The sequence below is a fragment of the Delphinapterus leucas genome, chromosome 11 (assembly GCF_059928025.1).
Source record: "Delphinapterus leucas isolate spDelLeu-1000000601 "Yukka" chromosome 11, BTC_Dleu_Yukka2, whole genome shotgun sequence".
In the NCBI taxonomy this organism is placed as follows: domain Eukaryota; kingdom Metazoa; phylum Chordata; class Mammalia; order Artiodactyla; family Monodontidae; genus Delphinapterus; species Delphinapterus leucas.
In genome coordinates, this window is record NC_143139.1 from 43,966,817 (window position 1) to 43,992,204 (window position 25,388).

A 25,388-nucleotide genomic window follows, 5' to 3' on the forward strand; every position below is an offset into this window, starting at 1 on the left:
GAGGAAGCACCGACGTGAGGTCTGCTTAAATTCCTAGGCTCCGGGTCCCTAGGAGAGGTATTTCCCTTCACGCCCGCGAATTTGTGATAGAAGGCGGGGCGCCAGAGGCAGGCCCCGCCAAATCCCAGGGGAGGGGCGAAGGTCAGTAGCGGCCTTCCTAAGGCCTCTTTCAACCCCGCCTTGCCTGCCATTCAAGTCCCGAATTTTCTCAGTACTGGTTAAAGTTTCACTTTGACCCGCCCCCATCGCTCACCTGATTAGATGTTTATGAGTTAAAAGGCGGGGTCATGAGGGTGTCGCGAGTCTACTGGTTAGAGTATACGCCTGTCAACAGGGTACCGCCCCCTATCTCGGGGAGCTCGCTCTTTAGTGGCTCCTCACCTCGTCCATCTTCAAAGTTTCCCTCTCTGTATTGGTCTGGGGCACCGCCTGTCCAGTCCTCTGCTCTTACGCCTCGGTGACAGCCTGCCTTTCTCCAGAGGATTGGTGGATTAGCAGGCGCAGAGCCCACCCTGGATGGTAGGCGGGTAATCGTGCAATTGGCTGGGGCACCCGCCACAGGGCGAGGAGGAGGAGGAGGGGCAGGAGGGTTTGGTTGAGCTGCAGCTGTTTGTCTGTTCGACACAGGCTTGGGCCCGACGGGGGAGACGGAGCCCCAGGTACCGGGCTGATGGAGCCCGCAAGGGCAGGGGCGGAGGCGCCCCGGAGAGGAGTGCGGCCTGAGGGCAGAGGCGGGTCTGGGCCTCTGCGAGGGGTTAGAGTGGCCCACCAGAGAAAGGAGAAGGGGGCCGGGTCCCGGCAGGCCTAATGGGGGCGCTGAGGAGGGGGCCGGGCGGGCTGGGAGCCCGAAGTTGGTGAGTCGGGGAGGCAGCCGGGTGGTGTTGGCGGCCGGGCTGGGGGCCGGCGCGGGAGGCCGGGGCTCGTGTGCGGGCAGGGGCAGGCCTCACTGAGCGGCGCCGAAGAGGGAGGAACTGGGGGAAAGGGACTGGGCGGCGGGTGAGGTAAGTCCATTCTCCCGGAGGTAAGGAGGGGTCAGATTCGGCGCCCGGGCCCGGAGGGGAACCGGGGCTGGGGCTCTCTCGAGAGGTCTCATTGGAAGGGCCAGGGAAAGGCTCTTAGCTGGGTAAGAGGCATTCTTTTCAGGGAAAGTGACTTATAAAAATAACTAGGGTGCCCCAAAGTTGAGCTGAGAGGGATTTGGGTTCAGTGCGGGAGAACTGAGACAAGCGAAGGAAGCTTTTCTAATCTAGAAGACTCAGGTAGCCGGGGCAGTGGAAGCAGAGCCTTCCATCGGTAATGGGAGCTTCTGGGAATGCTGAAGGGTGGGCTGGAGGCTCTGGGGCTCGCGAGTAATCACGCTTTTGTTCCCATTAGTGTGGAGATGTGGCAACTTGAAGTTTTTTGGTACTCCCAGGGTAGCCAATGAAGACAAGAGTAACTTTTTTTTCTGTGACTCTTGGCTATTCCAGACTCAGCCCCTGCACTTTCCCTTGGCCTCGCCTCGAGCTGGCTTAGGCTGCAGCCTCTGGGTTTCTTCTAACCTCCTGTTTCTCATGTCCTGTGAAAAAGCTAAGAAGTTAGATTTGGGGGATGTTTGTTCGTTTCTTTCCTACTTAATAATGTGGTCTATACTGGAGACCATATCTCTCACCTAGACGTGGGCAATCAGTGACTCATTTTCTGCATTGGAACTGGGCTTAGGGATCCCCAGCCATCCAGAGATCTCCTGACCATAGTTGGTGAAACTTTTGTGGCACTTAGGCTTGGGTATTTCACAGGCAGGTAATGGTTATGTGGAACCAAGCTTGGAAATATGAGGTGATATCACTGAGGAAGGGATTTGGGGAAGAGTGAGAAATTCCATTCCAGAAGGTTGGCATCACCCCTGTTCTTTGTCTACTTCTTCAGGAGCCCGGGTTTCTGAGCTATTAAAAAGTTGGGTCAAACAGAGAGGCACTTGGGAAAGGAGGTGAGTAGAGAAAAGGAAGATGGATTTCTAAGACATAGGGATCCCCTCCTGCCAGATATTTTTAACGGTCTGCTGACCTCCTTAGTCCCCCCCATAGATTGGAGCTTATTGGATTTTCCCTTATTATACTTCCTCCTTTTTCCCTTTTATACCACTGTATTTTATAAATACATTTCTTCTTAATTAGAAAAGTAATAAGTACATATTTTTAAATATTCAAGTTTTATAGAAGTGTAAAAAGTGTAGATCCTCCCACATATACCTCACTCATTTCATCCAGAAAGGTCAGAGATAAGAGACAGTAGATGAGACTAATCTTACTTCACTTTGGGGGATGTGCCACCAAAGGCAATTCTGTTTTCATGTTCCCACCAAACTCTGGTTTCTCATTCTTTCCAGTTTTCCCTTCTGGGACCATACTCTGTTATTTATTATGCTCCTTCCCCAGTTCATTTTGTCTTGCTTTTATCAAATTCAGACAAGCAGAGAGCTGTAGTCTGGGTTATCACTCACATCCTTGTGCACACACACGCACACACCCCACTTGTGCACTGGGTATCCCAGGAAATGCCCAAATAGATGGCCAAAACGTCTTTCTCTTTTATGGGCAGGAAGGAAACATTAAAGTGAATGATTTTGTTTGGGAGAATTATTGGCATCTCTGCTAATGTGAGGAATTTGGGACTTCTGTCTTCTGGTTCATGGTCTCTGCATGTTCAGATTATATGACTGTCCCTTCATTATCCCAGAAGAAGATGATGGTTCTCCTAAGGGGCCCCTGTGTCTGTCTTTCTATAATGATATGAGAAGCTTCCAAATTTCTCTGACTTTGAAACTGGTTTTCCTCTAAACCAGCACAGCTGGGACATTTTATACACCACCTTATTAATTGAATTTGTCCTTACTGGCTTTAGAAGCCCTGTGATGTGCCCAGCCTTTATACAGTGCCCTCAGAAACCTTGATTATTGTACCCCCAGGAGCTTTTATTTTCTCTCCTGCAAAGCCAGTCCTAGAGAAAGTTGTGTAGATGTGTGTGTGTGTGTGTTTGTTTTTTAAATCCTCACTAAGCTTTGCCATTTCCTACATCCTGATGATATCCTGTCCCTTTCTTCTATACATCCCTTCTTGTCTTTTCCACCTTCCCCGTAATCAAAGCCTTCTTTCAAAAACTGATCTGGAATTGCTCCATATTAAGGTGTAAATAACAAATAGTCACTTAAAGTATTAATCCTTCCAAGAGTTTTTGCTTCTTAAAGAGGGAGCTAAGGAGTGGAAATCATCAATATAGAATTTCAAACATAGATCTGGAGTTACAAAAATATATTTGGAGAAGAGGACTTTCCCATTGCCCTTGAAGTCATACCTCATCCCTTCTAACTCTTACTTTGCCCAGGAGCAAGGATTGCTCTTTTATAGTTTACTAGTTTGTGCGCATTGATACGAATTTGACTTATGAGGAGACATGGGGTAGGAGAAGCAAGTGTATAGCCTGCTCCCTAATCCTAAGGCATTTCAGGTTGGAAAGTAACCAAAGTGTGAGACATTGAATTTAAAATAAGGAAACTGCAACAGCCGTCTTGGAGGAGGGATACCTTGAAACCCTACACAATACACTCCCATTTCCCAAGAATGTTTTAGGAAAGATTTAGTCACTGACTCAACAGTAACTGAGCTGAATAAGGAGCCACCCAGGTGAGCAAAGTGTGTGCAGATTTCTGGGCCAGGTTGTAGTTTCTGTTGAGGGGCAGTGGGTACCTTGTCAGAGTGGTAGTATGATTTTTTTTTTTTTTAAACTTGTGTTTCTGAAGTTCAGGAATTAATAGAGATAATGATCTGAAGTTTTTTGAACATTTAACATCAACTGAAGATTCAGAGAACTTTGTTTTTAGCCACAGTTGCCTCAGTGTTACGGTGGGGGGGCTGCATATTTGGTGTGATTAGGCCATCTGAGGTATAGTAACGGGTGACAGGAAAAGCAGTTAGCCCATGTGAGTTGCAACAGTACCTTGTGGGCTGGGTCCCAAGAGGCCCCTCCATCCAGGGTAGATCACAAAGAGGCAAGAGGGAGAGCTGGCCTGTTAAAAACATTCCCAAATGGAACTGAGTAAGAATCTATTTAGATGGCACAGAAGGGGAGGAGTAGATGGAGGAAGGAAGCAGGATTGCTTTGGCCTTAATTAATGAACAGCTACTAGGGACCAGGCATTGTGCTCTGCTCTGGAGATTCAAGATGACATAAAAAATAGTCACACTTTTTGAGAAGTTCATAGTTTAGCGGAGCAGACAGACACAAACAATTAAGTCAAATAATGTAATAAATGCTGTGATAAGAATACAGGGTTTTTGTTTGATTGTTTTTGTTTTTTGCCCGTGCCACACAGCTTGTGGGATCTTAGTTCCCCAACCAGGGATTGAACCCTGGCCCTGGCAGTGAAAGCACTGAGTCCTAACCACTGGACAGCCAGGGAATTCCCAAGAATACAGTTTTAATACTGTGGGATCCTAGAGGAAACAGTGATGAATTCTGCTGGGGTGAGAGAGTAATTATGCAGTTTCACAGAGAAGGTGACATTTGAGCTTGGCTTTAAAAGACACATTAGGTGTTTACTAGGCAGACAAAGTGGGGAAAGGCATTCCAGTCTTTCATAGGTCAATAATAGGGAGTTTGCAGTACCATGCTGATAAGAGATAAGTATGCTTTTTTTGCCTCTTGGGGAAATATAAGGGAGAGGGTGAAGTGGAAGGACTCTCATTTAAGCCTGTGACTCATTGGTTAACATTGGATCAACACAATGAGCCAAGTAGTGGAATTCAGTTTAAGATTTTGGTAATTTGGGGTCTAAACAAAGTTGGAGAGTTGAAGGTGTTTACTGGCTTCTGCTCTATCTTCCCGGCTCAGTAAATCTCACATTAATCCCACAGCCCATTGAATTCTGCAGAAATTACCATTGCTTTCCTAGCACCTTCCATTGAATTGCTTCTGTTTCAACTGTCCTGGCAGGAGTTGGTCAAGACCTTTTAGAGAAGCACAGTAATGAGTGAGTCCTTCTGTCAGAAGGATATGGGAGTAGATTCCAGTTCCCAGCAAAGGCCTGGACCTTCCTAACTTGTTTTCAGTCCCAAAGGAAGTACTTATCTAAACTGAATAGAAGCAGAAACTATCCAATCTAAGCTCGTGTTCCTGTCCTGGTGCCTTCTTTGGATTTCAGTTCAGAGTTCAGCATCCCCTGCTTCCTGAAGAGGTATAGTGGTATAACAGGAGCAGGAGTACCTGGCTGAGAGTACTTGCTAGAAGGAGACTTGCTACTAAGCAGTTGTGTGAAAACTGGCTGTGTGATAACACCTGGCAAGCTGGTTCATTTTATTTGCCTCAGTTTCCTCTCTGTAAAATATAGACTGGACTAGGTGACCTCTAAACTGCCTCTTATCTGGCAAACTGAACTTACAGGGCTAACATTTGGGAGGGGGCTAGACTCCAGTGGCTCTGTGCCTTGAACTCAGTCTCTATTGGTAGATGACAGACTTCTGGAGGCTTCATATGTAGTTGGCATAGGAACCCAAAGCTACCAAGTGGGAAGGAATCTGAGGAATGGAGTCTTGCCCTAGGCAGACTCCATTCCTCAGGTTTCGGCAGGCTAAGAAACCTTTCCTTTTTCTTGGCCACACAGCTTGCGGGATCTTAGTTCCCCAACCAGTGATTGAACCCGTGCCCCCTGCAGTGGAAGCTCAGAGTCTTAACCACTGGGCTGCCAGGGAAGTCCCTAAGAAACCTTTCCTATTCATATTTCCCTGTGCTGCTGGGAGAGCTGCTCACACTAAAGAACTTGCCCCTCATCCTCCACCTCTCCCTTCCCCAATAGACTGATGACGTCATGCCTTAATCCTCCTTAATGGTCATTTTTTTAATATAAATTTATTTATTTTATTTATTTATTTTTGGCTGTGTTGAGTCTTCGTTGCTGCACGCCGGCTTTCTGTAGTTGCAGTGAGCTGGGGCTCCTCTTCGTTGTGGCTTGTGGGCTTCTCATTGCAGTGGCTTCTCTTGTTGCGGAGCACGGGCTCTAGGCTCATGGGCTTTGGTAGTTGCAGCACGTGGGCTCAGAGCGCAGGCTCAGTAGTTGTGGCTCACGGGCTTAGTTGCTCCGCGGCATGTGGGATCTTCCTGGGCCAGGGCTTAGAACCCGTGTCCCCTGCATTGGCAGGCGGATTCTTAACCACTGCACCACCAGGGAGGCCCAGTTAATGGTCATTTGATGAGCCATTCTTGTGGGGCTGCACTTCTGAGGGAAGCTGTCATTTCTTCTCATCTGAACTGAAAGTGTTGAAGGGAAGAAAAACCTCCCTTTTTTTGCCTCAGGTTTGAAGGCAATAATCATCACACCACTTGACTGGTTGGCTGTGATTTATTTTTTGCCTTTGGATGGATCATTTGCCCACTGTCAACTGGTAGCAAAAAAATCACTGCTAGAATAGGGGAGAAATCAATTGAATCTTATATGTATTATTCCATTTCTGTACCCCTGATCTTTTGAGAGTCTAGCTATTGCGTAAGAAACATGATACCCTTATTAACATGTTGGGATTAAAGATCAAGGCACAGAGATGGGCAGCCCATCAATTACTGTGAACAGAGAGGGTAGGACATATTCTTGAGCTGAAACATTGGAGTGGGAGATAGTCTTTTCTAACCCCATAGTTACTAATCTCTGACAGTTCAATAGAGTTTGCCGATTGGCTCTGGGTTGATTTATCTGTGGGGGTTAGTGACCAATCCGTGTGTCTGTGACTGTTTCCTCTTTTTTTTTTTTTTCTGGCCGTGCCGCGCAGCTTGCAGGTTGAACCCGGGCTGCGGCAGTGGAAGCACAGAGTCCTAACCACTGGACCGTCAGGGAATTCCCAACTGTTTCCTATCTTCACACTTCTCCAACTCCCTACTGTTTTCCCAGGCCTAGAGAGACGTGTCTGCCGATGAGAATTCAGTCCACTCTAACTTAGTGTTCTGCTCTTTGGATCACATGCTTTGAAATGTGAGGGAGTAAGTTGAAGAATCTAGTAACTTTTTTTCTGTTGTTTTTTAAGAGTATAGTGTATGTGTGTCAACCTAAAGGAAACTTGATCAGCTTATGATCTGTAGAGGTTTTTTTCTTATTGTGTAATCTGTTTTCTGTTGTAAAGTGTAGAGTTATGATGGCCTATCCTCTTTTCCTATGAAACAATGTATATGAAGTACTACGTAAATGGTTTTTTTTGTCTTTTTTGTTTGTTTGTTTGTTTTTTGCAGTACGCGGGCCTCTCACTGTTGCGGCCTCTCCCGTTGTGGAGCACAGGCTCCGGACGCGCAGGCTCAGCGGCCATGGCTCACGGGCCCAGCCGCTCTGCGGCATGTGAGATCTTCCCGGACCGGGGCATGAACCCGTGTCCCCTGCATCAGCAGGCGGACTCTCAACCACTGCGCCACCAGGGAAGCCCCATAAATGTGTTTTTAAAAATAATTCTTGCAGATGCTGAGAAACCCTAAGAGAAACACATTTCTTAAATGTACCCAGAACTTTGGAATTGAATTCAAATTCTGCCTTTTACTACTTTCACCTATTATACTCCCTACCCCATCCCCGGATCCTCATAGGTAAGGAAACTGAAGCTTAGAAAGGCAAAGGGAGTGAGTGGCCTAAATCACAGTGGGTTAATTGGCAAAGCAGAGAATAAAACTCAGGCTTGCCTGATTCCAGAGCCCTTACCACTGTGCAGGACTGCCTCTGTTGACTTTAACTTTCCATTTTCATAATTGCTCTATAACTTTAGTAGCAGGGTTGGAGAACCTCTGACCCCTGGAGAGCTATATTAAACCCTCATCTTAATTTCACCTGGAAGTGCTTTTATAGGCTGGCCAGAGACTAGACTTCCTACTAACCCATCTTTCAGTTTCAGGCCTCTCCAAAGCAGTGTTTTTTTAACTTTTTTTGATTGTGACTCATTAAAAAAAAAATTTATTTTTACATCATAATTCAGTGTATGTACATACACCCACAAGTGAAACATTTTCACAAAATTATTCTCATGCTTATTATTTGCAATCACTTGATTTTTTTCTATTTATTTTTTCTTTTTTTCTTTTTTTAAATATACTGATCATGATCCAGCAAGTGATTTCAAGGTCACTATTGGCTTACAGCCCACAGTTTGAGAAACACTGCTCTAAAGGTTTGAGGATGAAAAGAGCTAAAGAACTGTGACTGGTGGTTAAGAAGCTAATTAATACTGATTTTTGCAGTACTGGTTCCCAGAATTTTGGATTTAATGGACCAATTAATTTAAATTTGGGGGTTTCTATTTTTCCACATAAGTATATTTAGAAAGCTTACTACTGCCTATCAACACCATTATTTGTAATTTTTTTTTAAAAAAAGCAATTTTTTAAAAAGTTATGTAGGAAACTTTAAAAATATATATTTCCTGTTAAAAAAAGAAAGAATTATGTGGAATGAAAACACCTGAGTCCTTCACATACCGTTTTCCTCAATCCCACTCTCCTTAGAGGGAGGTAACCACTGTTAACAGATGAGTGTGTATCTTCCCGTACCTTTTTCTCTGCAGAATGTTGCTTTGTTTTATAGAAATAGGATCAACCACATGTTTTGTTCTCCAACTTTTTTTTTTAACTTTTAACAATAGGTCTTAGAGGTTTATCCATGCAAAAAATACATATTTACCTTTGAGGGAAAACTGATACAAAAAATGTAAGTTAGAAATCTTGTTATAAAGGAAACTCCTAAAATGAATAAATTTAGCTTTATGAAGAACTTGCTATATCTTTTTTTTTTTTTTTTTTGCAGTACGCGGGCTTCTCACTGTTGTGGCCTCTCCCGTTGCGGAGCACAGGCTCAGCAGCCATGGCCCACGGGCCCAGCCGCTCTGCGGCATGTGGGATCTTCCCGGACCGGGGCACGAACCCGTGTCCCCTGCATCGGCAGGTGGACTCTCAACCACTGCGCCACCAGGGAAGCCCAATATATTTATTTATTTATTTATTTATTTGGCTGCATCAGGTCTTAGTTGTGGCACACGGGATCTAGTTCCCTGGTCGGGGATCAAACCCGGGCCCCCTGCATTGGGAGCTCGGAGTCTTAGCCACTGGACCACCAGGGAGGTCCCCAGTATATCATTTTTATTTAATCATTTCATCACAGACCAGTGAAAACTTCATCACAAAGTGGCACATGTATATGTGGATTCTTGGGACTCCGTGGCCTAGGGGACTACAGAATACCCAGTAGGATCAGAGTAATTTCTTACAGCCCTCTGTCTTAATCTGGTCTACTTTGGGATTTGTCTGCGTTCTCATTTCAATCTCATTTCTCCGTTAACTCCCTCTTTACACTTTTTTTTTCCTGTTTTTTTTCTCTACCTCTTTCATATCATGGCTGCTCTTTAGGCATATATTGATAACAACTAATATTGAGATATCCTTTAATATATTAAATTGATCTTTTCTGTGAATCAGGGTCATTAAATAACAATAGCTGTCTTTTTGTTTTTTAAACACTTTGGCAGTTTCTTTTTTTCATTTTTTATTTTATTTTTTAAAATTTATTTATTTATTTATTTTTGGCTGTGTTGGGTCTTCGTTTCTGTGCAAGGGCTTTCTCTAGTTGCGGCAAGTGGGGGCCACTCTTCATCGAGGTGCGTGGGCCTCTCATTATCGCGGCCTCTCTTGTTGGGAGCACAGGCTCCAGACGCGCAGGCTCAGTAGTTGTGGCTCACGGGCCTAGTTGCTCCGTGGCATGTGGGATCTTCCCAGACCAGGGCTCGAACCTGTGTCCACTGCATTGGCAGGCAGATTCTCAACCACTGCACCACCAGGGAAGCCCAACAATACCTGTCTTACTATTCGTTAATACTATGTTACACAAATGTTTCACTTAATCCTCAGGGCTACTCTATGAGGTAGGTATTTTTTCCATTTTATAAAGGTGAGGGCTTCCCTGGTGTCACAGTGGTTGGGAATCCGCCTGCCAATGCAGGGGACACGGGTTCAAGCCCTGGTCCGGGAAGATCCCACATGCCTCGCAGCAGCTAAGCCTGTGCACCACAACTGCTGAGCACGCATGCCACAACTACTGAAGCCTGCACACCTGGACCCCGTGCTCCACAACAAGAGAAGCCCCGCTTGCTGCAACTAGAGAAGGCCCGCACACAGCACCGAGGGTCCAACACAGCCAAAAATAATACATAAATTAAATAAATAAATTTTTTTTAAAAAGGTGGAAGGTAAGGCTCAGCAGAGAAATTTTCTTGATATCATATTAGTAATGATTAGTACCTTTATATTCATTGATATAGCACTTTTTGTCAAATATTTGAGTTCTTTGTATTATCTCATTTAATCCTCACAACAACCTTATGAATTAGGTACTCATAGGCTATTATCCCATTTTACAGATGAGGAAACAAATGCACAGGTAGATTTAGTAAATTGTCCAAAGATTTAAAGCTAGTAATCAGAACTATAAAATAAATCCAGTGAATTGGACTCCACAGCCTTTGTTCCTCTACACCTCCTCCTGTATGGTTTTTGTGTCTTTACTAGGATTGCAGATATTTTTAACCCTGATTTGATCCCAAAGCAATTTGCTATAGTGAAAAAATAATGTTTCCCCGTATATGTCACAGAGTATGATGTTTATGGAGTCACTAGAATCAACCTTGGAGAAGGGAAAGATTAATTTGAACAAGTAAAGTATAATCCAAGCAACGCTTAGGTTTTGGGGATAGGTTTACATGCTGTGATCATGCTAACACTTCTTTGAATCTCACAGTTCCTTTCCCGCCAGAGTCAGGATGATGAAATATATTCAGGTTTGGATGATTGGACACTCAAAGTCCCAACTTTCTCTCTCTCTCTGTCTCCTCCTCCACCACCAGCTTTCCTAGCCGCTTGGAAGGTAGAGAAGGTGGTTCAGTTTTATTCTTTCATCAAGTATTTATTGCTTGAAGACTTATCCCCTATACCATCTACCGGAGATTCCCGCATGTGTTTAGAAGGTACACCTTCTTTCTCTGCCTCTAACTTAGAGGGCTACAGCTGTTAGGCCCTTTCAGTGTGGAGGGTAGTCTAATCCCTAGGCACCAGGAAGACAGCTGCAAGTTGAGAGTAAGTCAGGCCTACTGACTCAGACTTGATAGATTTTCAGACTTGGAGAGGTGGCAGAAGAAAAGTGAAAGAGTTAATACTCAATGTGGTCTGTTTCTCTATTACCTTTTTTTTTTTTTTTTGTGGTACGCGGGCCTCTCACTCTTGTGGCCTCTCCCGTTGCGGAGCACAGGCTCCGGACACGCAGGCTCAGCGGCCATGGCTCACGGGCCTCGCCGCTCCGCGGCATGTGGGATCTTCCTGGACCGGGGCACGAACCCATGTCCCCTGCATCAGCAGGCGGACTCTCAACCACTGCGCCACCAGGGAAGCCCTCTCTATTACCTGTGATCAGAAATGAGAAAGGATGGATTTTCTGATCACTGGACCCTGGTTATATTTTCAGAAATGTCAATTTTCAGAAATGGTCGTGTAAGAAGGATATAGAACCAGAAGCTATCCCTCTACTCTTAGGATGGGTGACTCTTATCCCATACCCCTAGAGTGAATTTCTCATTTTGAAAGCTAGAAAAAAGAGGGGATAAAAAAAGGACAGCACCAGGACACCAAGGAGATAGTAGGGATCTAGGGTACTTTTGGGTGGATCTGGGTGCTCTTCAAGCCAACTAAAAGTTGATCAATATGCTGTTCTTTGAAGACCTGGTGGGGAATGATTGGGAGATTAAAAACTACTCTCACGTGGTTTTCAGTCTCTCCATTTCAGCACACTGTACTTTAGATGCAATTCTTATTTTACTGTTCCCCACTCTTACCAGTGAGTGTCAGGTGCCTGGGACCCTCTCAGTGGTGTAACCTTTTAATGGTGGGTGATTGTAAGAGTTAAGTCCTCATAGGAGCAAAGAAATGAAGAGATTCTGTCCTTTTTCTAAAAAGTGACTGCAGCTGCAATGGCCCTGTGTTTAATTTTACCTCCTTTTTTTCTTGCAGGACTGTTGAAGCCTGGAAGTCCCCTCCCCTCCCCCCTCCCCCCTCTGCCGCTCTGTGGCATCCCCCTCCCTCTACCCTTTCCCATTCTGATAATCTAGCCATGACTAGCAGAAGCACAGCCAGGCCCAATGGGCAGCCCCAGGCCAGCAAAATATGCCAGTTCAAATTGGTCCTGCTGGGTGAATCTGCAGTGGGGAAGTCTAGCCTGGTATTACGTTTTGTCAAAGGGCAGTTCCACGAGTACCAGGAGAGCACCATTGGAGGTGAGTACTTCAGGGAGAGAAGAGTTTCAATGCTTAGAAGGGCTTTTGAAGGGAGATCTAGGGATCTGTTTGTGGAGCTGGCCCTCTTAGCTCCCTGGAATGGAAATCCTTTAAGAAACAAAAAAAATTGCCATAATGCCCAAAAGCAAGTCCATGTTCATCCTCTTACTTCCTAGAAGAAAGTTAGAAAGGTTGGCCTTTGAGCGCCAAGAAAACCACTAATTTTTTAATCTGTTTTCCTCCTCCCACTCTCATCTTAATGCCAGTGAAGTTCAGTTGAGTGTCATCTTGAGCAGGGTTGCTTTGGGGCAGTGGCTCATAATCAGAGATGTACATCAGAATCACCTAGGGAGCATTTTCATCCTATGCATGCTTGGGCCCTACCCTAGATCTACTGATTAGTATTGGAGGTAGAGTGAGGTTGGTGGCAATGTAGACATGTATGTTTGGAAAAGCTCCTTAGCTGATCCTGATGCACATATCTGGTAAAATAGAGGTTAGAACTAAATACAAAACGTAAAGGAATCTGCTTTTCCCACCTTTGCTACCTTCTCTTTGCCACTACCCCAAAATAGGGTGGTAATACAATAAAGGGTCTTTTATGAGAACTCCCATGTTAACTCCTTCCCCACTTTTATTGGGGGGGTGACTTATTTCCAAGTCACTTTGGAAATATGTTCTTTGACCAGCAGAGGTAATATGAAAAAATAACAGCCAAATAATACTGATAATGGTGGGACCTCACAACAGGCTTTAAAATCGTCTAATCAGTTTTTTTTTTTTATTATTTTATTTATTTTTGGCTGTGTTGGGTCTTCGTTCCTGCGTGCAGGCTTTCTCTAGTTGCGGCGAGCGGGGGCTACGCTTTGTTGTGGTGCGCGGGCTTCTCATTGCAGTGGCTTTGCTTGTTGCAGAGCACGGGCTCTAGGTGCGTGAGCTTCAGTAGTTGTGGCAGGCGGGCTCAGTTGTGGCTCACAGGCTGTAAAGTGTGGGCTCAGTAGTTGTGGCACACGGGCTTAGTTGCTCCGCGGCATGTGAGATCTTCCCGGACCAGGGCTTGAACCCGTGTCCCCTGCATTGGCAGGCGGATTCTTAACCACTGTGCCACCAGGGAAGTCCCTGTCTAATCAGTTCTTTTTTTTTTATCTTCGGTACGCGGGCCTCTCACTGTTGTGGCCTCTTCCGTTGCAGAGCACAGGCTCTGGACGCGCAGGCTCAGCGGCCATGGCTCACGGGCCCAGCCGCTCCGCGGCATGTGGGATCTTCCCAGACTGGGGCACGAACCCATGTCCCCTGCATCGGCAGGCGGACTCTCAACCACTACGCCACCAGGGAAGCCCTCTAATCAGTTCTTGATGTGACTTTTATCTGAAGCTTATTATCTCCGTCATTATCTCTTACTCCTCTATTTTGGTTAGAAGAGGGATGACTCTGGTATAAATGCCAGTTCTTTCTGTCCCTCAGAGTTTATGATGTTCCCCCATTCCTTAGCTAGAGAAACTTCTGGCAGGGAGGACTTAGCCAAGAGCAGGCTTAATTCTGGTTCCAAGATCTGAAGGAAAATGCTAAACCTTTCTTGTGTGTAAGGAGGAGAATGCTAAACCTTTCCTGTAGCTAAATGGCCTGGGTGGTGACTTGTCTTAGACCCAAAGTAGAGATATTTTGAAGGAGGGTGGGATGTTCCCATGCATCCTCCCACTTACAACAACTTTTCTGTTCTCTTATTCGTAGCGGCCTTCCTCACCCAGTCGGTTTGTCTAGATGACACAACAGTCAAGTTTGAGATCTGGGACACAGCTGGGCAGGAGCGATACCATAGCTTGGCCCCCATGTACTACAGAGGTGCCCAAGCTGCAATTGTGGTTTATGACATTACTAATCAGGTAAGTGGGCTGAGAAGATTGTCCTTGCTTTTATTTATAGGAATTAAAATAGGTGGGGGAGAGAAAACTTGTTCTTGAAATAGCAAAATAAGAATACAGATTATGCTTCCAAGTGCTGAGAAGACAGGTAATGAATTACCAGAGACAGGTGGTTTCAATGAGTGAAGGCTGCTTAGAAGAGGTGAGTTTTGAGACTGGGCTTTGAAGTTGATGGGCCTGGATTGGCAGTCAGTAGGCTGAATGAGCCAGCCTACTCATTCTCATCCTTGTGTTTTCCTAGGAAACCTTCGCCCGAGCAAAGACATGGGTAAAGGAACTACAGCGACAGGCCAGTCCTAGCATCGTTATTGCCCTGGCGGGGAACAAAGCTGACCTGGCCAACAAGCGCATGGTGGAGTACGAAGTAAGGTGGCCACAGAGTCCCTCTCTGACACACTCCCTCTGTGCTTGGGACCTCTTTTTACCAAACCTGCCCTTTCTGAAAATCTCATCTCAGGACATTCATCATCTCATTCCCCAGTTCTGCACCAAGTTAAATACAGCAACACTGTGACCCTAATGCCAGCCAGGAGATTTTAGAGGAGTCAGAAGAAAATTCCAGAGCAGAGGGGTAGGGAAGTACCAGTACCAGCTGTGGGGGTACCAGTATGAAAAGAGGAAGGAGGGAGCAGTTGAATTTGAGGTAAGGGATACTCAAGTGTCAGAACCCAAAAGCCCCCAACCAACTTACCTCCTCCCCAGTAATTAAGATTCCTGACATCTATTTGTTGGATTAAGTGCTTTAGACCATGGGTTATCCCTTGAGGGAGTCATCTCCAAAATATGGGTCCAGGGCCAGCTGGCTCAGAGGGGCAGTTAAGGGGAGGGAACCTAGGATATTGTCTAGCTCTGGTGCTACGTGGGAGTGGAAAGGCCGTACTTGTTCCTGCCCTACAGTCTGACTACCAGTACACCCCACCCCTTGCAGGAGGCCCAGGCGTATGCAGATGACAACAGCTTATTGTTTATGGAGACTTCAGCCAAGACAGCTATGAACGTGAACGATCTCTTCCTGGCAATAGGTAAGGTCAGAGCAGCCTAAGGTCTTCCTGTGTGTTTTCCCTTGCCTCTAGGCAAGATGACTAACCCAAGTCATAAGGATAAATGGGAGCGTCTCCTCTTATGAAAACTTCAGGTGTGGAAATACCTTAACTTTCCATTGTGACCTCCATCCTTTGGCTGCAGTTTGAGCCCCCTCGTCTTCAATGTAGTTTACAATGAACCCTCCCCTCTTCGGAACATTCTTTTAGTTTCTCGCATTTCCACTTTCCCCCAATAGTCTTTTTCTGGGGGGATGAGTAAAATCTACCATACTTTGTTCCCTTCTGTTTTTATCTCTAGCTAAGAAGTTGCCAAAGAGTGAACCCCAGAATCTGGGGGGTGCAGCAGGCCGAAGCCGGGGTGTGGATCTCCATGAGCAGTCCCAGCAGAACAAGAGCCAGTGTTGTAGCAACTGAGGGGGTGGCTAGCGGCAAACAAGTATGGAGCTAGCACGAGAGCTCAGAAATAACCTCCATCCCCACCGCTCAGCACACAGCCCCTACGGTAACAGCACACTGGGCCCTGGCTCCCAAGGGCTGCCTCTTGACAGCTCCGTCATGGCACTTTTTAACGCTTCAGCAACAACACCAGGCAGCTGTTGCCACTGGCCTCCTACCCCTGCTCTGGGGCTTGGGGGTCAGATCCCCCAGGACTTACCTTCCAAAACAAACTTTCTTCACTTTGTATTATAGGTGCAAGACAGTGACCTAATTATCTTTCCTCCTCCTCCCCATTTTTTCAGAAAACTCTTTTTTTGTCTCCTGCCCCTTCCCCTTCTGCTTTTGGTCAGTCTCTTTTCTTGATCCCCTTTTCTTCCTCTCCCCAGGATGGAGAAGGTAGTGAACCCAGGAAGTGAGGAAGGAGGTTTCCAGTTCAGTCACATTAAGGACCCTGGGAGAAAGTAAGGCTCAGAGCAAGGGGGAGTAAGGAAACATTTCCTTTTTGTTTTTATTTGGTTGGAGTTTCTCATATTTGAAAACACTGAGTTGGCCTTGTGGAGGGTGTTTCTAGGTAGAGGTGAGAATGTGAAGGCAAGCTCTCAGGCACCAGGCTGGAGTCTTGTTAGCTAACTGGGCAGAGGTGGAAGAGGTGGAGATGCAGTGTCATCTGTGGCTCAGGAACTCTTCTAAGGCTTACTTTCCCCTCACCCAGCCTCTTAGGTAGCTTCTCCCCCATAGTGGGGGAGATTCTGGACCCCAGAGTCCTCCAAAGAATCTTCACTGGTTGCCTGCATCTTTGGCTCTGCTGTGATCTAAATGGAGGAGGGACCAGTTTCTGACATCCATCCTCTGACTTACACATATGCATTTTTTTCTCTCTGGCCTTCAGATGGCCTCAGCCCCAGCCACGATATCCCCCTGCAGTTTGCACTTTAATTGATGGTAGTTCAGTTGTGATACTTGTTTTATGGGGGTTTTGATTGATTTACCTGCCCTCTTAACTTTTTAATTAAGTGGAATCCGAGGTGTATATGAGGTTAGGGGAGGGGCTGTAGAGAACAGTACCGGTGGCAGCTACTCAAGCCCAGTCTCCACTGCTAGCTTCCTCCAACTCTGATTGTTACTTCACCTATATTCTTGCCAGCCTAACTCTTGGGTATAGGTTTACCTTTCCTGAGGAATTAATTGAGCAACTGGAGAGCAGTCTCAGGATAGCATAAGCCGTTGTAGGGGAGTGAAGAGGAGTCAGCAAGAGGGAGGAGTTTTCTGTCCTTTCCCAGGGTTCCCATTCAATTTGATCCACCCATTACCATGTCTTTTCTACTTCCCTGTAAATAGGTATGATCTTTATTCCCACTGTACAGTCTGTTCTATTCCCCACCTCCCATTAGGCCCTGTTTCTTTTCTCCTTTGTTAGTATCTTCAGTTTGGTCGGTCTCTCCATGCTTACCCCCCAAACCCATCCCCCATGCAACCAGTGGTTTAATCCACATACCACTAGGGGGGGTAGTACCACAGAGGCCTACTTGTGGCCCCCTAATATAATACCTGTTCCTGTGGACAGGGAACGACTGGCCACTGAAGGTCCCTCACAGCTGTCTCACATCACCAGAGGATGTTGGTCCTTTCTAAATCTCTAGTCTCTCTTCACATCCCTCATCAGGTATTTTAAGATGTGTTTGGGAAGCCATCAAGGCAAGAGAGAACTCTAAATCCCTTCTTGTTCTAGCCCAGGGTTTTGAGGAGATTGGGGGGAATAAGAGAGGAGAGGCCATAGTGACCTAGGATTGGAACCTTTCTGCCCTTTTGGCTTGCAGACTGCCTTCTGTCCCAGAGAAGCTGAGAAATCCATGAAGCTGAGATTCTGAAGGACCCAGCTTAGGTTCTTCCACTTACACCTAAATTCCCTTCCTTTACCAGGGGCAGCCTTAGTTCCCATGGCCCTGAAACACATACACATTTTCCCCTCCTTTCCCCAGCACCCACTAGCCCCCTAGAGCAGCCAGTGCATCCTTACAAGTGGAAGAACTACGATGGCTCTCTTAAGTTTCTTAGAAATGAAGTTCTTTCTCTGTGTAGTTTTCCCCATGGAGCAGTAGTGAAGATGTTTCGTTGCCTTGGGGCTGGGAAACCATTTCTCCAGGCTTCTTCTCCCCTCCCCTTAGGAACAGGATTGGCCTTAGCTTCTGGGCCTATCTGCTGCCTTCCTTCTACTTCCTATTAGCTCTTCTGCTTTCCTTTGAGCTCTGTTGGGCTTAGGGAATCTTAGTTTTTATTTCCCAGCTCTTCATTTTTTTCTTCTGATTTTTTTTTTTTGCTTCTAAGAAAGCATTTGCCTTTTTTCCCCTTTCTTCCTCTCCCAACATAACAATCGTGGTAACAGAATGCGACTGCTGATTTACCAATGTATTTAATGTAAGTAAAAAAGGAGAAAAAAAAAGTGTATTGGAGTGTTGCTTTTTTTTTTTTTTTTTTGCTACTTCTCTGTCTGTTACTAGAAATTTGGAAGGCAACCCAGTAATGTTTTATTAAATCAGAAACACACCCTCCCTTGCATCCTGGTACCTCCTTATTCTCATTAATATTTTCTTGAATAGTGAGATAACCCAATTTGGAAAATAGGCCCTTTATTGCTGTTTAATCACTCCTGTTCCCAGGCCACTAGAGAGCTCACCAAATCTGTTCCTAGCTTATTTTTTTAGGCCATCCTAACATTGTATACATGGAAGGGGGTGGTGGTCTATGGACCTCTGGGCAGACAATTGATGAGATTGGAGGGAGAGGTGGTATTTGTGAATACTTTGAAGTATTATGCAAATATCTATGTGTAGCTTTCTAGGGAGAGGGCCCACTGCCTTAATTAGTATCTCAAAGGGGTCCATGACCTAAGAAAGTTTTTTAAACATCACTGAGTTAACATTATTGATTGATCATGTGGCTTCTACCCCAACAGGAAAATTTCAACAGGAAATTCTGCTCGTTTCTTGCTGTACTTGAAGCCTTCAGTCCCTCGAAGTCTAAGTGGAAGTGGGTGGGGGGGAATGATACAGAGAAAAGATTAGGTATGGTTGCAGGAGGAGTTTTGAATTCCAAAGAATCTGAAGGACAGGAAAGACAGAGCCTGGAATTCAGTCCCATCTCTGACAATTTACCAGCTGTGGTCTTGATCAAGTTACTTAGCTGCTTTCTGCCTCAGATTCTTCTGTAAAATGAAGAAAATTTGAGATTTAAACGTCAATTATATAAAGCATGTGTGTGGCTTTATGTAGGGTGACACTGTTATTGGGCAGAAGTCTCATCCCATGGCTTCAGACAGTCCTTAACTGACTTCTCTGTATCCTGGGTAGGATAGGTTGGGCGTCAGGCCTCTCCGATGATTTAACTATACACAGTTGAGTTGGGAATCTTTCTTTTTCCAAAAACCTTAGAGCCAAAATCACCTTTTCACTGTCAATTCCCCTTACTGTATATCTCTTAGGACTCCCGCACGGCTTCTTCATTCCTAGTAAAAAGCTCTTCTAGTTCAGTTTAGGAAAGCAGAAAGGCAGGGGAAATGATCTTCACTTAACTCAACCTTCTAGTCTCTAGAGGGCAGCGTGGATACGTTTGCCCCGGGTCCACAGCTAGCCAATGACAAGTTTTCACTCCCACACCAAATGATAAAAGGGTAATAGCAAACAATTTCTGTTAGTATCCTTTATTCTGACATGAGCAGTTACAATCTTCCTACTTTGGGGCGTTAAAATGTCATCAAGTGACGACTTTTTAAAATAAATTGACAACTAAGCAAAATTAAAAAGATGTCTGTTTAGTGTTGTTGGTTCTATAATTTGAGGAGAAATGCAGCTGGTCCAAGGGATCTCGAAGGCTTTGAACCACCATTTTAGGCCCCATTTCTGATCTCATTCCTGGACATAAAAGAATTGAGCGCTTGATCTTGTTTTCTCTAAAAGGCAAACAGGGCTGTTGTAGTTGCAACACAGGCGTTTGTCAAAAAATAGGTTAGAGACGGAGCTCACCACCGGGAGAAAGCCGGCTGGATCCCGAGGCCTCTAGTGAAAGCACCTTGTGTCTCAGCTGGTGGGGCGGGTCGGGGACATCTCTCAGCCCAACCTTTGGAGTCCTCATCACCTTCCACTGCCCGGGTTCCGGACATCATGAGGTCCCACTCCTCGTCTGGCGGGGGTGGAAGCAAAAACAGCCCGTCCTAGCTCCGAGCCCAGGTGGCGCGCCGCCTGCCTCGGCTTCCAGGAGGCGGGCACAGCAGCTGGGAGGCGGCCCGCCGCCCGCCAATGGCTGGGGGACGAGCCGAGGGGAGAGAGTGGTCCTTTACTCCGGCACAACGTCACGGCGCAGGCCCCGCCCTTTCGCCGGCAGCCGTTGGGCGCTGAGCGAGTAAAAGAGCCACAGTGCGGACGCCGAGCTGGGTAAGGAGGCTGGGGCCGGGAAAGGGAAGAGGAGGAAGCAGGGTTAGTAACCTGGGCGGCGGCGGCGGTCTTGGCACCCAGGGGTGCTCCGAATTCTGAGGACAGTAAAACTGACAGTACCTGCCTCCACTCCCGCTAGCTTTGTGCTCCTGGGCCGCGGCGGGGCGTTGCTACAAGAGACTCCTGGGCCAGCTGTTGGGCAGTGACATGGAACCGGGTGCGTGGGCCCCGGTGCTGGACATATCCATGTTCTACCCAAAGTGACCCTGCGGAGTGACTGGCCACCACCCGCACAAGGGGGTGGCCTCCGTTTTGCAGCAGAAGACTGCCTCTCCCAAACCTGGGATACGGGGCTGGCCGAGTTCACCTACAAGTCAGCTCTACCTGCACTGCTCCAGTCTGGTTATAGTGGGCTGCTGGGATTGAGGGAAAGTGGGAGGGAGAGTGAGGGTCCCAAGGCCCAGGAGTAAAATGCAGACTCTGCTCCTATTCCTAGCTTCCTCGCAGTTTCTGTGCTGGCACCCCTCTTTAGCATCTCATCAGCAGTTCTGACTCTTCTCACCCCTCCCTGCTTTGGCCCTCCTGGGGTCAGTGATCTGCTCAGTGCTGTAAGGAAGAAACTGCTGCAGGCCAGAGCAGAAAAATTACCCTCTTCCTTCTCTAGCCCATCCCCTGACATCCTGGCCATTAACTCCTCAATTTGCTGAGCTCACTGGAATGGCATAGACAAGGTAGGGGTTGGGGTTGGTCCAGATTGGGGTCCAGTTCCCAGCCGGGTTCAATTTTTATTTTTTTAGGGTGGGTGGAGGGAAAAGCCTTCAATGATAATGCTATTACTTGTTTGCTCATCACAGCCTCTCTGCTAGGTAGATCTCATTTCATAGATGAGGACACAAGTTCAGAGAGGCTTGGTATCCTGCCCAGGAGCAGGGCTGGTTAAGGGCAGGACTGGTTTTATAAAAGCAAAGCAGTTTGACTCCAGCATCCGAGCTCCTTCACCTCCCACTCTTTTTTCACCTTTTTGTCTCTCTTTAAGTGAGTACACCCCGCGGTTGTCCTCTGCTGACTTCAGAAATAACTGGCAAGGGCTTCCCCAGTGGCGCAGTGGTTGAGAATCTGCCTGCCAATGCAGGGGACATGGGTTCGAGCCCTGGTCTGGGAAGATCCCACATGCCGCAGAGCAGCTAGGCCCATGAGCCACAACTACTGAGCCTGCGCACGTCTGGAGCTTGTGCTCCGTAACAAGAGAGGCCGCGACAGTGAGAGGCCTGCACACCGCGATGAAGACTGGCCCCCGCTCGCTGCAACTAGAGAAAGCCCACGCACAGAAATGAAGACCCAACACAGCCAAAAATAAAATAAAATAAACAATAAATAAATTAATAATAAACTGGCAAACTGGACAGTAGACTTTTGGCTTCTGCCCTTTAGGCCCTGGCCCCCATTGTTCTCTGCAGTGGACAAAGTAGAGAGTGGAGGATGGGAGACAGGTGATTCTAGGAGACTCCCACCCCCCATTCCTTTCCATCCTGTCAGCATATTCTGTCTCCGAAGTTCTCCAAGTTTTCTCTAAGGGCCCATTTGGACCCCCACTTCCATTCTTTGGCCTCATTACCACAGAAAAAGTCTTACCCATTTGTCCAGAGAGCTCCTAGCTGATCTCTGTGTCTTCCTCCCACCCATTCCCTCAAGCTACCCTAATCTCATCCCTGATGCAGGACTCCCTGTCTTGATCCTGGAATCTTCCTCCTATCCTAGGTCTGCCGTAATGCTGCTGCTGCACAGAACTGTGGTCCCAGGGCTCCGACAGGCCTACAGGTAGGCCATCCAGTTCCTAGCCCATATCTCCTACTCCCTGTACCTTTATGACTCTTATCTGCCAGATTAAGATGGTTGAGGTAGTGGCCAGGGAGGAAAGGGAAAGCCATGTCCCACTTGTCCCACCCATCCCTGAGAAACTAAGTCCCAACTGAAGAAACCAATGGCTAACCTGGGAGAGGTACACCCCAGGCCTTCCCTAGCCCTTTCTTATGATCAGAAGTGTGCTACTAAGAAGACTTCTCTCTCTTCCAGACTCAAGTCAGCCCCTTCAAGGCTCTGCATTCGGGCCTGCTCTACGAATGATTCATTTCAGCCACAGTGCTCCAGCCATGCCATCTCTGGTGATAACTCCAGCACCAGGGGATGGAGAGTAATGGGGACTCTTCTAGGGCTTGGTGCAGTGTTGGCCTATCATGACCACCGGTGCAGGGTAAGTAGGGAAGGAAGGGACTTCACTGTCAGAACAAAGGGGCCATAGTGAGCTGCCCAGGCAACCCAGGCTTTACCACAGAGCCACGGTGACACTGCTTCATGCACAGTAGAGATGGAATTTGTTACCTCCATTTCCCAGTGGCCACAACTTTGTGGGTTGGGTCAGGGTGAAGTGAGTGATTTCTTCTTAACATTTTGTTCCCTTTTGCGCCTCACCTCTGCCCTGCCTGCAGGCTGCTGAGGAATCACCACGCCTATACACGAGGGAGGAAGTGAGATCCCACAGCAGCCCTGAGACTGGGATCTGGGTGACTTTGGGCTCTGAGGTCTTTGATGTCACAGAATTTGTGGACCTACACCCAGGGGGTCCATCAAAGCTGATGCTAGCAGCCGGGGGTCCTCTAGAGCCCTTCTGGGCCCTCTATGCTGTTCACAACCAGTCCCACGTGCGAGAGATACTGGCTCAGTACAAGATTGGGGAGCTGAGCCCCGATGACAAGGCAGCCTCCATCTTGAAGACCTCTGACCCTTACGCTGATGATCCTATACGTCACCCAGCCCTGAAGGTCAACAGCCAGCGCCCCTTTAATGCGGAGCCCCCCCCTGAGCTGCTGACAGAAAACTATATCACACCCAACCCTATCTTCTTCACCCGGAATCATTTGCCTGTACCTAACCTTGACCCAGACACCTATCGCCTACATGTAGTAGGGCCACCTGGGGGTCAGTCACTGTGCCTATCCCTGGATGACTTGTACCAGTTCCCCAAGCACGAGATCACTGTCACTCTGCAGTGTGCTGGCAACCGGCGCTCTGAGATGACTCGGTTCAAAGAAGTAAGAGGTCTGGAGTGGAGTGCAGGGGCCATTAGCACTGCACGCTGGGCTGGGGCACGGCTCTGTGATGTGTTAGCCCAGGCTGGTCACCAGCTCTCTGAAACTGAGGCCCATGTCTGCTTTGAGGGACTGGACTCAGACCCCACAGGGACTGCCTATGGAGCATCCATCCCTCTGGCTCGGGCCATGGACCCTGAAGCTGAGGTCCTGTTGGCATATGAGATGAATGGGCAGCCTCTGCCTCGTGACCATGGCTTCCCTGTGCGGGTGGTGGTTCCTGGTGTGGTGGGTGCCCGCCATGTCAAATGGCTGGGCAAAGTGAGCGTGGAACCAGAGGAAAGTTACAGCCACTGGCAGCGGCGGGACTACAAAGGCTTCTCTCCATGTGTGGACTGGGACACTGTAGATTTTGACTCGGCTCCATCTATTCAGGAACTTCCTGTCCAGTCAGCCATCACACAGCCCAAAGATGGGGAGACAATAGAGTCAGGGGAGGTGACTGTCAAAGGCTATGCATGGAGTGGTGGAGGAAGAGCTGTGGTCAGGGTGGATGTGTCTCTGGATGGGGGCCTAACCTGGCAGGTGGCTGAGCTGGATGGAGAGGAACAGCGTGCCCGAAAGGCCTGGGCCTGGCGGCTATGGCAGCTTCAAGCCCCTGTGCCAGCTGGGAAGAAAGAATTGAACATCGTTTGTAAGGCTGTAGATGACAGCTACAATGTTCAGCCAGACACAGTGGCCCCAATCTGGAACCTGCGAGGCGTGCTCAGCAATGCCTGGCACCGTGTCCATGTCCATGTTGCTCCATGAGAAAGTGAAATGGAACCATCTACTCTCCAGAACCACCTTCTAAACCCCTTTCCACACCCATCCCTTGGCCTCATTACCACAAAAAATCCTTCCCTCCACCTCTCCATGTCTTGGATCACAACCCTGACTATGCCTTCTGAAGCCACACACAGGTACATGCATTGCACACTTCCACCCAGGCACCTGCTCCCCTTTGACTGGAGGTGTTACATACCCCTCCTGGCCGCTGACCCAGTGCCTTAGAGGAGGTAAGAGCTGCTGGAGCAAAGGGCTAGAAGTAGGAAAAGTAATTCTGGAAGTAAGTGCTATTTTCTCTACCTACCCTATCTCCATTTCTAATGACTGTCACCACTGAGGCCTTATTTTGCTTTTCTTCTTGGATTCTTCAGAGAATGTGTGAGGATATGTGTAAGAAAAGTGTATATGCAACTTTTTACTACGTCTCTAGGTTGCCAGGGGTTGTGAAGGGCGCAACTCTCTCCCTTTATTGTTCCACTTTTCTAAATACATCAATAAAATATCTGTTTAAGACTACCACTCTGAAAAAGCAAAAAAAGATTGTGACCTTTGGGACTTACTGAGGCTGGGGAGTGAGCAAGTTGCAGGAGGGCGGTGCACTGAATTGGTACTGGGATATAGTGAGACAGCCCAAAACAAACAAGGTGGGGGGAAGGGAAAAAGGAAGCAGGGGCGGGGAAGTCAAGATTGGGGTTTCCTTCTCTGAAGTCTCAGTATGTGCGGGGCTACTTAGGTGAATGACCTCAGGATACCCCCCAAGAGAGGAAATTTTTTTTGATTTGGCATCCTTAAGCCCCTCCCCCACACAATTCCTACGCATTTGGCAGGAAAAGCAAAGAATGCCAAGAGGTCAAAATCAATATTGTCTTAGGGGCGGCAAAGGCAAAACTTGGCACTAGGGGCAGATGTGCCACGGCAACTAGGGCGTCCAACCGTGGCCTTGTTTGCAACGTAGATGCAGATGAAGGGGCAGTCATTTAGTTACCCTTTGCCTGCGACCGCGCCTTTAGGACTTGAATCTTTCGGCGCTCGGCTACTCTCCCCTAGCTCTTCCTCCCTTGTCTCCCCGGCTTGTGGGCGCTCGGTGTTCAGCCACGCCGCCTGTCGCCTGGTAGTGGGGCCGGAAGTTGTTCGGGGGAGGGGGGACAGCCGTGCTGGGGGGGTTTATGGGGGGGGTCCGTCCCTCCTCAGGTGAAGCCGTTGATGGAGATGGAGCCGCCGCCGCCCCTGAGCGCCCGGGTCCCGCCTCCGGCCCGGTTGCGGCCGGCTCAGTGACCCCACTCCCCCCGCACTGGGCCGCCCGGGCCAGAGTGGGGGACCCCCGCCGCCCCGC

At 47.7% G+C, this 25,388-nt stretch overlaps 2 protein-coding genes across 6 annotated transcripts; both read left to right on the top strand.

Annotated features, from left to right (window-relative positions):
- Positions 1-455: 455 nt before the first annotated feature.
- On the top strand, positions 456-18,159 carry RAB5B (RAB5B, member RAS oncogene family). Of its 4 annotated transcripts, none has more exons than XM_089920845.1 (6): positions 456-519; positions 12,049-12,311; positions 14,043-14,194; positions 14,475-14,597; positions 15,162-15,255; positions 15,575-18,159. In XM_089920845.1, the coding sequence occupies exons 2-6, from the start codon at positions 12,149-12,151 to the stop codon at positions 15,688-15,690; spliced, it is 648 nt and encodes a 215-aa protein (XP_089776971.1). In that variant the 5' UTR covers positions 456-519; positions 12,049-12,148; the 3' UTR covers positions 15,691-18,159. The 4 variants fall into 4 exon arrangements, with proteins under 4 accessions (XP_089776971.1, XP_022427603.1, XP_089776970.1 ...); XM_022571895.3 differs by lacking the exon at positions 456-519 and adding an exon at positions 559-659; XM_089920844.1 differs by lacking the exon at positions 456-519 and adding an exon at positions 1,950-1,969.
- Positions 18,160-18,270: 111 nt separating this feature from the next.
- On the top strand, positions 18,271-24,574 carry SUOX (sulfite oxidase). Of its 2 annotated transcripts, XM_022571892.2 has the most exons (5): positions 20,193-20,872; positions 21,178-21,631; positions 21,900-21,959; positions 22,215-22,392; positions 22,628-24,574. In XM_022571892.2, exons 2-5 carry the CDS (start codon positions 21,621-21,623, stop codon positions 24,035-24,037), a joined length of 1,659 nt encoding a protein of 552 aa, XP_022427600.2. In that variant the 5' UTR covers positions 20,193-20,872; positions 21,178-21,620; the 3' UTR covers positions 24,038-24,574. The 2 variants fall into 2 exon arrangements, with proteins under 2 accessions (XP_022427601.2, XP_022427600.2); XM_022571893.3 differs by lacking the exons at positions 20,193-20,872; positions 21,178-21,631 and adding an exon at positions 18,271-20,141.
- The last annotated feature ends 814 nt before the right edge of the window (positions 24,575-25,388 follow it).